At 39.6% G+C, this 15,580-nt stretch overlaps 1 protein-coding gene and 1 non-coding gene across 2 annotated transcripts in view; both read left to right on the top strand.

Moving 5' to 3' along the window:
• Positions 1-10,803, top strand: part of SVEP1 (sushi, von Willebrand factor type A, EGF and pentraxin domain containing 1) — a 190,781-nt gene extending 179,978 nt beyond the window's left edge. The window contains 4 exon segments of the mRNA XM_077769764.1: positions 1,483-1,578; positions 3,637-3,732; positions 5,554-5,647; positions 10,486-10,803. Of these exon segments, the coding sequence (XP_077625890.1) occupies positions 1,483-1,578; positions 3,637-3,732; positions 5,554-5,647; positions 10,486-10,507 (308 nt within the window). The 3' untranslated portion in view covers positions 10,508-10,803.
• On the top strand, positions 6,134-6,243 carry LOC144236298 (U6 spliceosomal RNA). The gene has a single exon (XR_013336481.1). It is a non-coding gene; the product is annotated as a U6 spliceosomal RNA (small nuclear RNA).
• Positions 10,804-15,580: the final 4,777 nt, after the last annotated feature.

Genomic DNA, 15,580 nt, shown 5'->3' with positions numbered 1-15,580 from the left:
ACATTTTTTTAAAAATTTAATAAATACATTTTCTTTTGACATCTGTGTCATTTTCCTTAACTTTCTGGATTTGAGTTTGGAAAGCTTTCACACAAAACTCTGGCTCCGCATGCAGCCCCTTCCTGCGTCAGTCATGGCTCCTCAGGGAAGTGTTCCTTGGAGTGTTCTCCAGCCGCTAGGGGGAGCCGTGTCATGTCTGAGCCACGAGGCTGCTTCTTGGACACACAGGTGTTTCAGCAGATTCCAGTGCCACACTCGCCTCCTGGGCAGACCCCCCAGTCCCGCTGGCGATGGGATAGCCCGCCCGGTGGGCAGAGTACGAGTACGAGAGAAGAGGTCCTAGGAAGCCCCAGGGAAGCAGAGCCAACCCCACGGTCTCCCTGGCCATGCTGGGGGCTGGCGACAAGCCCTCTGCGTTCTTGTGCGCACAGCTCTCTCTTCGCTTGGTGCACTGAACTTGCAAACCCAAGGGTGAATTGTGTGTGTGCACTCAAAATCTTCCTGAGGGGAGATGGTTCTGTGCTTAAAATTCTACAAAATTGAAAGAGGTAGATAATGAGGCATGCTACTATGTCCTAAAATCTACACTTTTCTAGAAACAGGATTTTTAAAAAAAACAAATCATAGTATTTGTTCCATTCTACTGAAATATTTTCAGTAAACATTTACTGAAAGTGAGGAGCTATGCTAGTGAACATGACAAACATTAACCCAGGAACTAAAAGAATAATCAAATTCTTGGATTGGTTGTCCACACGGCTCCATGAACAATGGTCGGATTTGGATTTGGGGTAAAAAGGCCAAAGTCTTTAATGACCTGTGGGGTTGGGAGAATTGAGGAAATCCATGAAGGAATGTCCTCAGAAAAGGCAAAGGTGATTGCAGGAGATGGAAGGAGATGGAAGATTAACGGTCTGAAAACAGCAGTGAGAAAAGAGATCGCTAACAGGCGGGATGTAAGGGAAGGTACGACCTCCTCATGAGAGGGCGGCTGAGGAGGTGACATCCTCAGGTAGCCCAAGTTTCAATTAAAACCAGAAGGCAAATGACAGTTTTGGGTTTGCTTTGCTTGCTTGCCTGCGTCTTCACTTGTTGGCTTTAAGACACTGAGTGACAGTGGCAGCACCAAAGAGCTATTGGCCATCAAAGGGCACCTTCGAAAGAGCATTTTCACATCTCTGGAAGAGGCATTTCCCCTGGCGCAGACCAAAAGACGTTATCTTTTGTCTAAACCACCTGGTCCCCTTCGTCCCTGAACCCCCAGTTTATGAAATGTTGAAAGCCATGTTCTCAGAACTACCCAAGCTTGTTAATGCCCCTTTCTGAGAGGCCTCACGTTTACCCCTGGCTGAATCTTGAGATTCAGTTTTGTTTCTCTTCTGTAAAACTTGACTCAAGGAAATATAAATAAGGAATCCTATCTTCTGACAAACACTCTTCTGTAATTCCCTGGATTTGTGATCCATCCTGCTTCTTTTCCAGCTGTCTGTCGATTCCCCTGTCAGAATGGAGGCATCTGCCAACGCCCAAATGCCTGTTCCTGTCCAGATGGCTGGATGGGGCGCCTCTGCGAAGAACGTGAGTCTCCTCAAACCTTACATACTGTGTCCTTAAATCTTACTTTAAGTCCTGATAATTTGCCTGGAAGCTGCCAAATCAGGGGAGTTACTAGGAACTGGCTCTACTGGTGGAAGAACCAGATGAGAGCATCTGAAGTCTATCTGAATATGTCAGTTAGAAGATCTGGAAAAAAAGTGACCTTGAAAACACAGTCATCAAGATCCATCTAGAGCCATCTCTACACACACCTCCTGTTACAAATTCCCAAGAATCTTCTTGGGAAGGAGTTTATGATAGAGGGTTTCCCAGCCCACGTCTTCTCCTACATCAAGTGTATGTATATACTAAGCCTCTCATTGCTGCGGTTGGGATAAATTCATGGAATTGCATAACATTGTACTTGTATATAGTATTTGCAGCCCACTGTTCACTCTTTGTTATTAGGGATGGTTCTTCCCAACTTAAAAAACAAAACAAAACAAAAACGGGCTCCTGGGTGGCTCAGTCGGTTAAGCGTCCAACTTTGGCTCAGGTCATGATATCACGGTTCGTGGGTTCGAGCCCCACATCAGGCTCTGTGCTGACTGCCAGCTCAGAGCCTGGAACCTGTTTCAGATTCTGTGTCTCCCTCTCTCTCTGACCCTCCCCTGCTCATGCTGTGTGTGTGTGTGTCTCTCTCTCTCAGAAATAAGTAAGACATTAAAAAAATTAAAAAAAAAAAAACGGGAAGTTGTCACTCCTATATCTCCACAATGCTTAGTAAATTAATATAGAATTTTGATCCTTATAAAAATACGTTTGAATTTGAACTTCAGGAGAATGTAAGTAAGTGATTTAGAAACTTTTTAATGTCTAAACTATTTTCTGTTTTAATATCTTAAAAAATATATATGGGGAAAATTATTTCATGTTTCATTGGAAGTGGTATATGTGAGTCACGTTCAGGGTCATTCATGCGATGGTTGTTGGCCTATATCAGTTTTTATCATTTTTCTGAAGACCAGACATGTTATAAGAGATTCTAAAACTGTTTTAAGTGTAACTATTTCAAGTAATCTAGAAAGGAAAAATATACAATGGAAATAAATTTAGGCTGCTAAGAACTCACCAAAGCAAGTATTCTCATGTTGATTAAGAAAAAAGAAAAATTATGTTTTTCCTCCCTCTGCACCGCAATCATTCCTTCCCATTAAGGGCTCCCAAACTTGACCTGCTTTAATGCCAAGGGTCCAAAGACCAGGGAAACATTTACCCTGGAGGGCCCTGACCTGACCAGGCCTGGCCTGGTTCACTGGCCACTGCATTAGACCAAGGTTCCCCAAGCTCTAACATGCATTCAAACCACCTCGGAGATGTTAAATGCAGATTCTGACTCAGTAGTTCTGGGTTGGGACCCAGGATGCTGCATTTTCTAGCCAACTCCTAGGTCATCCCAATGCCAACGATGTGAGAACTGTGCTTTGAGTAGCAAGCCACTAGACAGTCTCACTCCTTGTAAACAGACTGTTCCCCTTTAAAGAGCTCAGGAATCTCTAGGAAGAATGATTGCCATGGACAGTGTAGGAAAGGCGTGATTCAGTCCCCATCAGGCCTCTGCTCCAAGGAAATAAAGGGTGAGTTGTTCCATCGTTACTGACGTGTTGCCAGCACCAGCCCACAGGATAGCCCGTCTGACCCCATTCTAATATTTAATTCAAGACAATAAGAGAGCCTCGAGACAGCCAGACTTCTTGAACACTTTATGTAATTTGGAAAGGAAACTTGAAACAATAATAAATGGAGAACATTCTGCTTTATTCTGTGAAGAGAAAGCAAAGCACTTAGCGGACATCGATTACAGTATATCCTCCCTCAAAGAATGCATTTGGCTTTAAAGTCATTTCATTAGGCTAAAGGTCCAGCCTTACTTTCCCGATTGTGTTTTTCTGATGATACTGATTAATAAACAGAACACATCCGGAGAGACTATCTAGTAGGTCATTCAAGGTTCTAGTCCTCCCAGAAAATGTTTTGTGAACACTTGAGCATATCTGAGTGTGTATGTTTTGATTTACTCCTTGTCGCTCTACTTTCTAGCAATATGCATTCTCCCCTGTTTGAACGGCGGTCGCTGTGTGGCCCCTTATCAGTGTGATTGCCCACCTGGCTGGACGGGGTCCCGCTGTCATACAGGTAGGTCTTCCTTCTGGGTCTGTTTTCTTGGGGACTTGGCTCCATGAGGCCCTAGAGGACACTGATGAGTGTGACGCAGACTCAGAGATGGCAGTGAAACAAAAACGATGCCAAGGTTGTTTACAAATCCCCCAAGCTGGTCTCTTGAATGATAGTCTCAGTGCTGAATTCCACGGCTGCTTCAAAGGCACCTGTCAGGCTTGTGAACCAAAGAAGAGCATCTACGTCAGCTCAGCTGCCTGCCTCCTTCATGTCATCTGCTCTGCTTTGCAGAATAGCAAAAAAGCATGCAGAGGTCCAGAAGAGTATTTATTTTAATCTCTATGAAACTGAATTACTACATTCATGGTAACTATTTAGAAAGAACACGGCTCTAAAAGAACACCATTAACATTAAAGTGGAAAGCCCCTGAAAAAGATGGTTCCTTTGTGAACAACAGTAACAAACTGTCATTGATTGGTGACAAATGTCCCCTTAACCTTTGCATATCTCAAATATTTACTCTTCTGTACTTTGAGGTCTTAACTGATTATCAATCTGTCCTTGCTCCTACTAGATTATATGCCGCCTGAGGGCAGGGATGCTTCTTCGTAATCTTTATATGTCAAATACCTAGCATAGTGCCTGCATAGATCAGTTTCTCATGTTGAATAAATGAGTCCGCTTGAAATGACAGGTTTTTGGGGCACCTGGGTGGCTCAGTCAGTTAAGCATCTGACTTCAGCTGAGGTCATGATCTCACAGTCAGTGGGTTCAAGCCCGGCATCAGACTCTACACTGACCGCTCAAAGCCTGGAGCCTGCTTCAAATTCTAGGTTTCCCTCTCTCTCTGCCCCTCCCCAGCTCTCTCTCTCAAAAATAAATAAGCTTCCAAACCAAATTTAAAAAAAGGAGTAACACTTATGTATATCTCACCAAAGATGAGTATTTCATCTGGGGAAGCCTACTCGTCCAAGCTATAATGAGGGTAAAATCATGAGACTAAAACTTTCTCATTTCCAACCTTCTTTCAACAGGAATCTTATTTTCTTCTTCTTTGAGGAAATTCTTCTTTCTCTTTGATATATTAAACTTGCTGGCGGTAGGTCTTCATCAGTTTTTAGCACCTGTTCATTTTGTAACAAGCAGAGTGGTTATGCCAAGGTGGATTTGTGAAAAAAGATGTCCATATAGTAAATCTTTGGATGTTCACTCAGGTTTTTACCTGTGGCTAATTTTTAATTCTATTCCGGGCTCTGCAATTCCAACTGAAGCTGGTAAAAGCTATAAAATTGTATTTTCCAGCAAATACAAGGAACTTTTGAATTGTCTGCTATTTTTATTTACTTGTTTGTTGTTATTTTAGATAATCTATGTGTCTGATTGTCATTAAGTGTCGACATCTGATGTAACGATGCAATCAGTCATAGAATTCATTGCCAGCTCTCTCATATACACAGTGATATACAGTCTCATTGAGCAAATGAAAAATTTGCAGTTCAAAACTATATACGTCAAATCAATTGCATACATGAAAAGAATTGATGAGAAAAATCAGTGGATTTAATGTCATCAGCAAAGGTTTCAACACACAGGCAGGACCAAACCCGGAACTTACATCTGAAACTTGACTAGCTTGGGAGGGAAAGGTGAGATGGGGAGTCGTGTCACAGGGGACGTGAGGTCAAACAGAGTGGCGGGAATGTGTAATACAAATGGTCAATGAGGAATGGTAGTGGCTGGAGTGGAAAGCAGAGTCAGATCTTATTCCACAAGCCTTCGTGGATGTTTTCTGACTTGCTGAGCATTAATTAAATAATTGCATGAATTTTTCATCCCAGCTGTTTGCCAGTCTCCCTGCTTAAATGGTGGAAAATGCGTAAGACCAAACCGATGTCATTGTCTCTCAGCTTGGACAGGACAGGACTGCTCCAGGTAAGGCTGTTAGAAACAAATGTTTCTCTGTACCATAAAGAGATCAGAATTCCAGTAAGCTTGTCCCAGGAGCCAGAACATATCTTCAGTTTAAGTAGAAACTTACAGTATCCAAAAATGTCCACTTGCGGGTACTCTTTAAATACAAACAGGGCTCCTGGGTGGCTTAGTCGGTGAAGCGTCCGACTTTCGCTAAGGTCATGATCTCGCGGTTCGTGGGTTCGAGCCCTGCGTTGGGCTCTGTGCTGACTTCCAGCTCAGAGCCTGGAGCCTGTTTCGGAGTCTGTGACTCCCTCTCTCTCTGACACTCCCCTGTTCACGCTGTCTCTCTCTCTCTCTCCTAGAAATAAATAAATAAATAAAATTTTTAAAAAAAGTAATAAAAATAAATAAATAAATAAATAAATAAATAAATACAAACGGAAGCCACACAAAGAAATGTTAGTTAAGGATTGCCAAAACGATATCTCAAAAATAAATATTCTTGTGCTCACCTTTGGCAGCGCATAAAGTCAAAATTGGAACACTACAGAGAAGGTTAGCATGGCCCCCTCTAAAAGGATTGCATGCAAATTCATGAAACATTCCATTGTTTTCCACAAAAAAAGACAAAAGGTTTAATTAAGCAAGTAAATCAACTTTACTCTTGAACAGAAGGTTGCATCCTTCATATGGAAGGTTGTAAAGTAAATAATAAACTCGATACATTTTAATGATGCTCATTTGCATTCCTGATTACAATAAAAATACTGTTGAAATTGATGGTGAGAAATGTTTATTTTTAAAATCAAAAATCTTGGTTCATATTTTCAGTGTATGTATATTCAGTATTTAGTTGACTAAAAAATTTTAATGTAAAAATATGTCTGTCAACTGGTTTCTCATTTCTAACCAAGTAAGTGTGATAGTCAAGAAAAGATTATCACAAAATTAAGTCTAAAGAAAAAATAGTTTAAAATAATTTAAACTTTTTTATTGAAGAATAATTGATATGTATTATATTAGTTTCAGGTATACAATATAATGATTTGATATTTGTATATATATTTCAATATGATTACCACAGTTAGCATCCATCACCGTACATAATTACAAAATCTTTTTCTCATGGTAAGAACTTTGAAGATTCGCTATCTTAACAACTTTCAAATATACAATGCAGTGTTATTAACTATAGTCACCATGCTCTATGTTACATCCTCATGGCTTATTTATTTTATAACTAGAAGTTGGTACCTTTTGACTCTATTCACCCATTTTACCCACCCCCACCCCTGCCTCAGGCAACCACCAATCTGTTCTTTATATCTGTGAAGGGTTTTTTTTTTTTTGGTTCTAAATTTTAGATTCCACATATAAGTACGACCATATGGTATTTGTCTTTCTCTGTCCAACTTATTTCACTTAGCATAAAGTCCTCAGGGGCCATCCATGTTGTAAATGGCAAGATTTCATTCTTTCGTAGCTGAATAGTATTTCAGTGTGTGTGGGTGTGGATGTGGAATGGTGTCTCACATTTCTTTATCCATGTATCGATGTATGGGCACTTAGGTGGTTTTCATATCTTGGCTATAATAAATAATGCTGCAATGACCATGGTGGTAACATATATCTTTTCAAGTTAGTAGTTTCATTTTCTTCAGATAAATACCCAGAAGTACAAGTAGAATTGCTGGGTTGTATGGCAGTTCTGTTTTTAATTTTTTTATGTTTTGAGGCACTTCCATACTGTTTTGCATGGTATGCAACGTGCATTCCCACCGACAATGTGCAAATGTTCTCTTTTCTCTACCTTCTTGCCGAAACTTGTTATTTCTTGTCGTTTTGATAACTGCCATTCTAAAAGGCGTGAAGCGACTTCTCACTATGGTTTTGATTTGCATTTCCCTGATAACTAACGATGTTGAGTACTTTTCATGTACCTATTGGCCCGCTATATGTCTTCTTTGGAAAAATGTGTATTTATATCCTCTGCCTACATTTTAATCAAATTGTTCGAGGTTTGTTTTTATTTTGTTTTGTTTGTTTGTTTTGCTACTGGGTTGTATAAGCTCTTTATATATTTTGGATTGTAACTTCTTGTCAGATTTATAATCCCATTCAACAGGTTGCCTTTTCATTTTGTTGATGGTTTCATTTGCCGTGAAGAAACCTTTAGTTTGATGTAGTCCCACTTGCTGATTTTTGCTTTAGTTGCCTTTGCTTTTGCTGTCAAATCCCCCTTCCCCCAAAATCATCACCAAGACCAATGTCAAGGAGCTCACCATCTATGCTTTCTCCTAGGAGTCTTATGGTTTCAGCTCTTGTATTCAAATCTTTAATTCGTTTTGACTTCATTTTATGTTTGGTATAAGAAAGTGGTCCAGTTTCATTCTTTGACATGTGGCTGTCCAGTTTTCCTAACACCATTTGTTGGAAGAGATTGTTCTTTCTTCATTGTGTATTCTTGGCTCCTTTGTCATAAATTAATTGACCATACATGCATGGATTTATTTCTGGGCTCTTTATTCTGTCTCTCTGATCTCTGTGTCTGATTTTATCAGTACCATACTGTTTTGATAACTATAGGTTTGTAATATAGTTTGAAATCAGAGAGCATGATGCCCCTAGCTTCATTCTTCTTCCTCAAGGTTTAAACTTTTTTAAACTTCAGGAAGTGTCAGACATACTACATCATACCATGGATAAAATATTTTCAATATTATAACATTATCCTCACAAATGTTGCAGTGTTGGAGTATTAGCAACTCTATTTTAAGACTTTCAGTATGTATTATTGTATTACATCACTTAGATTTGTATAATGTACATTTACTTCTGCCTTCCAGTAATCATTAAATACAAACAGATATTTTCAGATTCACTTTAAAAAGTGGGAAATCCAGCTAAAAGAAATCAGCTCTTACTTTTCAATTTTTAAATTTCCTTGTGATTAGAATATCAGAGTCAGCTTGCAAACACAAAAACCTATTTAAGTACAAACTTTATTAACAAAAAAATCAGTCCTGTGCCAGTGCATTTATTCCTATTAGCTTAAATATATGCCATCTCTGCAGAAAAAAAAAAAAATCTCCAAAGAGCAAATTTGGATTATATCAGGATATGTAGAAGTTTCCAAGATAAAAATGATGGTTTTACCTAAGAGCAGAGTTGAAAGAATTTTAAAAAACAAGAGTCAAATTGGAATGGATTCTGTGGAAAAAAGAAAAGAAGAAAGAGAGAGAGAGAAAGAGAGGAAAGAAAAGAAAAAAGGAATAAGAAGGACAGTGACTCAAAAAGGAACAGGAGGTATTTATAACGTTCTTATAATTTTGCACTTTTCTATTTCAACTCCTTCATCTCATAGATAACACAAGGAAACGCAGCAGAGTTTGTGTGGTTCTCTAGCTTCAAAATCCTCCAGAGGAGCTCTTTCTCAACTAGGATAGTTATTACCTTAGGTGAACATACTATTAATAAAGAGAATAAAATCTAGATTTTGTAAGCAAAAGTTTAAGAAAGGAATCCAGATGTGTGTATTCAGCAACATGAGCTAAGAGGCTTATCCCACAGATAAGGAAAGGTTCATCTTCAACCCGGAAGACTGGGCAAGCCCCTGCCTCGTTGTACTGTGATCAGTTATTCTAGGAGACGTATAGTAGTTGGGACTCTCTTACTGCAACTCTTAACTAGCTTCACTAAAGGAAGGAATATGTCCTCAGGATAGAAGGACCCTTGTACCCAAAGACACAAGGTGGCTGAGCATCAGGAGGACCAGACTGAGGACTTGAAAGCCTCCTAGAGCCCCTCCACCTCCCGTCTCCCCTCCTCTCTCCACTGCCTTTCCCATCCTCTCTTCTGCTGCAGTGTGGTTTTCTCTGCTGCTCAGTTCAAGTGGAAGGACAGAACTGCTTGTAGCTTCCACGTTTTGCATGTCATCCCACTGCGTCCGCAGAAATAGGGTACTGACCCCGTTTAACAGTCCAGAAGAACTGACTACTCCAGATCGATTCAAGGGCCCAGCACGGATCAGCGAACTGCGGCCCCAGGTTGAGTTATATTGTACTGACATGAAGGGTCGTTTTGTCAAAATCTCTACCTTACTCATGGGGAGAGGGTGAGGCGGCTGGCAGTTCCCAGAAGAAAAGATGGAGTAGGATTCCCTGAAATGGGACGAGGAGAAAACTTTTCTGAGAAATCAAAGCAGTAAGTGTTTAGAAGCAATTTTGTATTTCCTTCTCTCCCACAAGATTGAGTATCTTGAAGATTGTATCCCTCAGCACTTGGTGCGGGCACAAACACTGGTGCTCAGTAAATGCTTGTTCACGGATGGAGCAGCTCCCGGCCCTCAGTGACAGCTGGTGGACAAAGAGCCCGTGGCAGCCATTAAGTCCCTCAACCTCTAACCTCCTCTGCTGATGAAGCAGACAGGCCTGGTATCATTCCCGGTTCATTCCCTCCTTAAGAAAGAGACCATGTTTCCTCTGATCTCTATGTGCATCTTCAGAAAATAGATCCTAAGTAAATGCCCTAACTAAAACCCCTCAACTGCTAATGCTCTAAGAGGCTTTGCGGTTCACAAAGTCCAAGCTCATCATTTGAGAGATAAGAGGATCATCAGACAGGAAATTGGTGGCGAGGGCAGGATCAAAACTCAGGTTCTGTTGATTCTCAGGTCTTTTCATAGGGTAGCACCTGTTCTCGAAGCCCCGTAGTGCTCTCAGGGAGCGAGCCTCATCCCTACAGACGATGTCACAGAGCCTGCCCAGGCATCTGAGACTTTCGAGCCTGTTGTGATCAGCCCCTCAGCCCTTACCTCTTCAGGTTTTCTGTTGAATCTCTTTGTTTTTTTGTTCCAGGAAAAGGAGGACTGGGTTTTAACCACTGCACAACCAACCCGCTCCCCTAAAAGCAGGATCATCTCCTCCTGGTAGTCCCGGGCATCCTGGAACTTACGCAAAGAAATTCCAACACGGTGCTGGGTCTTGTCTTGTTTAGTGAACTTGTCATCCTGGGTTTACCTTTTCCTTCTGTGTTACATTTTGTTATCCGTTGTGGCATACTTTCTTACGTGTTTCCATTTTAAATATGCTTGTATTTTCTATATAAAAATATATTAAATAGATGCTGCTCCACTCACAAAATGTACATACTCTGCTGTCTGTTGGGAAAGTTCCTGCTCCGCATTTTTCTTCAGTTACTTCAAGTGATTTTTCAATTAAAATCTATTTTGCTATGAAATAATATCTCGCTGGATAGTGCCGTTTTGTGAAATGTCCAGGAAATGATGAAGCGGATCATGATCTTTCGTCTATGCTATTGGCACAGTACGGGAGCACAGGCAGTGCACCAAGAAATCGCAATAAAGGAGACCCCTTCCTTCTATCTCTATCTTCCTTACAATATGTGTAACGATAGAGGTTTCCTTTTATTTAACCGGCAGGTAACTATTGGACGTACTACCCTCCGTACAGAATGCCGTCCTGGTTCAGAGAGCAGCCTGGCTAATTCTCTCCCAGCATTTGTAAAGCTATAGGCAATCAACTTAGTGGATGGAGGAAGAAAGTATAATGATCATGGCTCACAAAGCACAGTGCTCCCCTTTCTTCTCGCAGCTGAAATAAATGCAAGAACCGGAAGATTAGCAGGGAGCCCACTTCTGGGTCATAATCCCACAACTCTCTGCTTTGGGAGAAAGGAGACAGGAAGAGCAGGGCAGAGAAAGAGAAGGAAAAATGCAAATGGGAGACGGTCCCCAAAACCACGCTTCTCGTCTCACTTGCAAAAAAGAATTGATGCTGCCCAAGGCAGAGCGGAGCTGCTCCTCGGTCCCCACTAAGTCCATCACCATAAATCTGCCAGGATAAAGACTTCCCCAGCCTTCTGGAAAATAAAGCCTAACGCTAGAGTTTGTTTACAATAGGAAAATCACAAGCACCTCACTTTCATGCTCTGGGAGAAATGTTCCCAAATAGGCCATCGGGTGTGTTGTAACACTATGAAGAAATGCAGGAATGATGAAAAAGATCTTGATTGTTCTAGTGGTTCCCTTCACTGCCCTGCATGTACCTCGGCTGTTGACTTTTCCTCCTTCTCTCTCCTGACATTGTCGACCAATTTTACATGCCTACAGTATACCTTTAATTTAGCTTATTGCTGTCCCATCAACTTCCATCTTCATCATATATCATCATAAAACTACAAAATAAAAGCCGAGTAACAAAAAGAAAGAGAATACCAGAAAATATAAGCTAGGGAAAGCTACCGCAATGGAAAACAAAACTCATTTCTGAAAGTGTACCTACTGAGTAGAATTTGTATTGGGTGACTTTGAATAGGTTAAAAAAAAATCTATGTTTCACAATAAGTTATCTGTGTTATGCAGACAGTAAAATGAAATAAAGCCTCATACATATGAGGTTTGCAAATCATATTTCCTATCTAGAAATGTGAGTCCCACAGTAACAATACTAAAAGCAGTTGAAGAACATTCTTTTTTAGATCTTCTATACTGCATATATTCACAGCGAATTCTTAAATTTCTAAAAAGGAAGTAAGGGTGTTTGTCCCACATACTAAAACCTATCTGTTCCAAACCAACTATAACCAGGCCTATAGTGAAGTATTAAATGCTTCCCTTTAAAATCAGTAACAAAGTATGAGCACTGGGTATTATATGCAAACCAACTTGACAATAAAGTATAAAAAATAAATAAATAAATAAAATAAAATCAGTAACAAAGCAAAAAAGCTGTCCCCATTTATCTTGGACATTATTCTGTGAGTCCTAGCCCAAACAGTAATACATAAATGTATCAAACAAATAGCAGGTATAAAGATGAGAAAATTAATAGTTAGAAGGTATGGTGGTATACCGTCTAAAATGAAAACCGAAAGGTATAAAAACCCATTAAAAACAGAGTCCAGTAAACTGCATTGTTACAGATAAATATATAAAAAGAGCTTTCCTGAATGATGTTTATAAAGTAGAAACTATAGTGGTAAAGATCCTTTTCACAATATCAGTATATTTATATAAAATATAAGTACATTATAATTATATAATTATATGAAATTATATAATCATGACCTGAGCCAAAATCAAGAGTTGGATGTTTAACAGACTGAGCCACCCAGGTGCCTTGAAAAAAAAAATATTTTAAAGAAAAATAATGAAAAGACCCATATTTACTAAAATTCAAAACACTAAAAAGCTACAGTAAGTATGGGGCACCTGGGTGGCTCAGTCAGTTAAGCATCAGATTCTTGACTTCACTCCAGGTCATGATCTCATGGTCAATGAGTTTGAGTCCCACATCAGGCTCTGTGCTGACAGTGCAGAGCCTGCTTGGGATTCTCTCTCCCTCTCTCTCTGCCCCTCCCCCACTTGCGTGCACATGCATGCTCTCTCTCTCTCTCTCTCTCTCTCCCCAAATAAATTTTTTTTAAAGCTACAGTAATTAAGATAGTGCATTCTGGATCAAGAATCACAAAAGCATTTGAGGTGCCTGGGTGGCTCAGTTGGTTAAGCATCTGACTCTTGATCTCAGCTCAAGTCTTGATCTTAGGGACATGAGTTCAGGCCCCATGTTGGGCTCTGTACTGGGCATGACGCCTACTGAAGATTTAAAAAAAAAAAATCACAAAAGCATCAATGCAATCATTTATATACATAAATTCAAATATTCTACTTAAAAACTCATAAGTGACCAGTGGAATTTTTGTTACAAAGTATTAGAAGGAGCAATTGCCATTAAATAATTGGCAAAATTTAGAGAATCTTTTAATTTGTATTTTCACCACATAACAAAAATAAATTCAGGATGGATTGGGAAGTGAAATACCAATATCAAAATCTTAAAAATGGCTTCTGGAATTCATCTTTCTTAACAATTTGAAGGCTTAATAAACTCTCCTAAACCTAAAAGTCAGAATAGTCATGGTAGGAATGATGGGCAGATTTGACAGCATAAGTAAATGGAAAGTTCTGGTGTCATTTAAAAAATCGTAATCAAAATGTGAAGACCCATTTTTATAAGAGACCAAGAAATAGTGTCTTTATTATGTAAATTGAAAAAGATTTATGGCATTCAAGAAATCAGACAACTCACCAAAGAAATGCAGTGAATTCATATACATGTGAGAAAATGTTGGGCCTCACAAATGTGGTGTGTACATTCAAACAATAGTGAGAAGCCATTTTTTTATAGGATTAGCAGTGACTTATTTTGAATGTTAATACACAATGTGGGCAAATGTAGGAAATTTTATACATTATCAGTGAAAACGTAAATCGGTATAATAATTTTAGAAAGCATTTTGACAATAAATATCCTTAAAAATGTTTTTATGGGGGTTCCTGGGTGGCTCAGTGTGTTACGTATCCAACTCTTGATCTTGGCTCAGGTCTTGATCTCGGCTCAGGTCTTGATCTCACAGCTCCTGAGTTCGAGCCCTGTGTGGGGTTCCTCGATGATAGCCTGGAGCCTGCTTGGGATTCTCTCTCTCCTCCTCTCTGCCCCTCCCTTGCTCTCACTCACTCTTTCCCTTTCAAAATAAATAAATAAAGTTTAAAATACACTTTAAGCTAATATAAAGCACATTTTAGGCATAATTAAATAGTTATTATTACTGGTAAAAAATGTGGACATGGATGAAAGTTCCAATACTAAGGAACTCCTAACTCTGCTTATCTGAACCTCATTTTGAATCACATATTACACAGCTTTCAAAACTATGCAGCAACATGGAAAATGCCTGTGGTATAAGGTTAAATTAGGGGGGAAAAAAGATATAAACTTTTCCATACTCATATGGTTACAAATCTATAAAAATAATGCATACTGAAAATCCTAAGGACAAATGCCAAGGTCACAGAATTATAAGTATTAGAACTTGAATTAAACCTCATATTGGCACCTGGGTGGCTCAGTCAGTTAAGCATCAACTTTGGCTCAGCTCATGATCTTGAGGTTCGTGAGTTCGAGCCCCAGGTTGGGCTCTGTGCTGACAGCTCAGAGCCTGGAGCCTGCTTTGGATTCTGTGTCTCCCTCTCTCTCTCTCTGCCCCTCCCCTGCTCATGCTCTGTCTCTCTCCCTTAAAAATAAACAAACATTAAAAAAAAAAAAAACCCTCAGATATCTCTGGCCCCAAATGTCTGTGCTCTTTTCACTGTCTTCAAACACTACTTCTTAACTTTATAATATTTATATGGAAAACATAAAATAATTAACAGCAATAGATAAAAACATATTCAATAATATATGACAGTCAAATGGAGTATGGTTTTTGCCACAAGAGTGAAAAAAATCCTTCAACCATAGTAAAGTGATTCCTACCCTGTATCATAGAAATGCCAAGTACTAAAAGTCATGTGATCACTTCAACAGATGTAGGAAAAACTTTCAGCAACGTTTAGTATCCATTCTCAATAAAATCTCTAAAACTCAGACTAGAAAGATATTTCTCTACTATAGGAAAGCTTTTCCTTTTTGGGGGTGCCTGGGTAGTTCAGTCAGTTAAGCATGTAACTTTGGCTCAGGTCATGGTCTTGCAGTCTGTGAGTTTGAGCCCCTTGTCAGGCTCTGTGATGACAGCTCAGAGCCTGGAGCCTGCTTCAGATTCTGTGTCTCCCTCTCTCTCTGGCCCTCCCCTGCTCGTGCTCTCTGTCTCTCTCAAAAATAAATACATGTTAAAAAAAAAAATACATGTTAAAAAAAAAAAAAGCTTTTTTTTTTCAAACTAATACCAATCATGTGTAGTAGAAACTGACCAGCAAATTAACTGAAGCCAGTGTGTTAGGGTGTGCTATAACCAAATAAATCTTAAATTCCTATGGTTTCTCAAAAAAGACAAAGGATATAGCAAAACGAAATGTGGTCAGGAGGAAACAAAAAACAAAGGCCGACATTACCCTTGGGAACCTTGAAACTATTATGGTCAATGAAAGAAGCC

The sequence above is a fragment of the Crocuta crocuta genome, unplaced genomic scaffold (genome assembly GCF_008692635.1).
Source record: "Crocuta crocuta isolate KB4526 unplaced genomic scaffold, BGI_CrCroc_1.0 scaffold95, whole genome shotgun sequence".
Lineage (NCBI taxonomy): Eukaryota > Metazoa > Chordata > Mammalia > Carnivora > Hyaenidae > Crocuta > Crocuta crocuta.
This window is presented reverse-complemented; position numbering and strand designations above follow the sequence as displayed.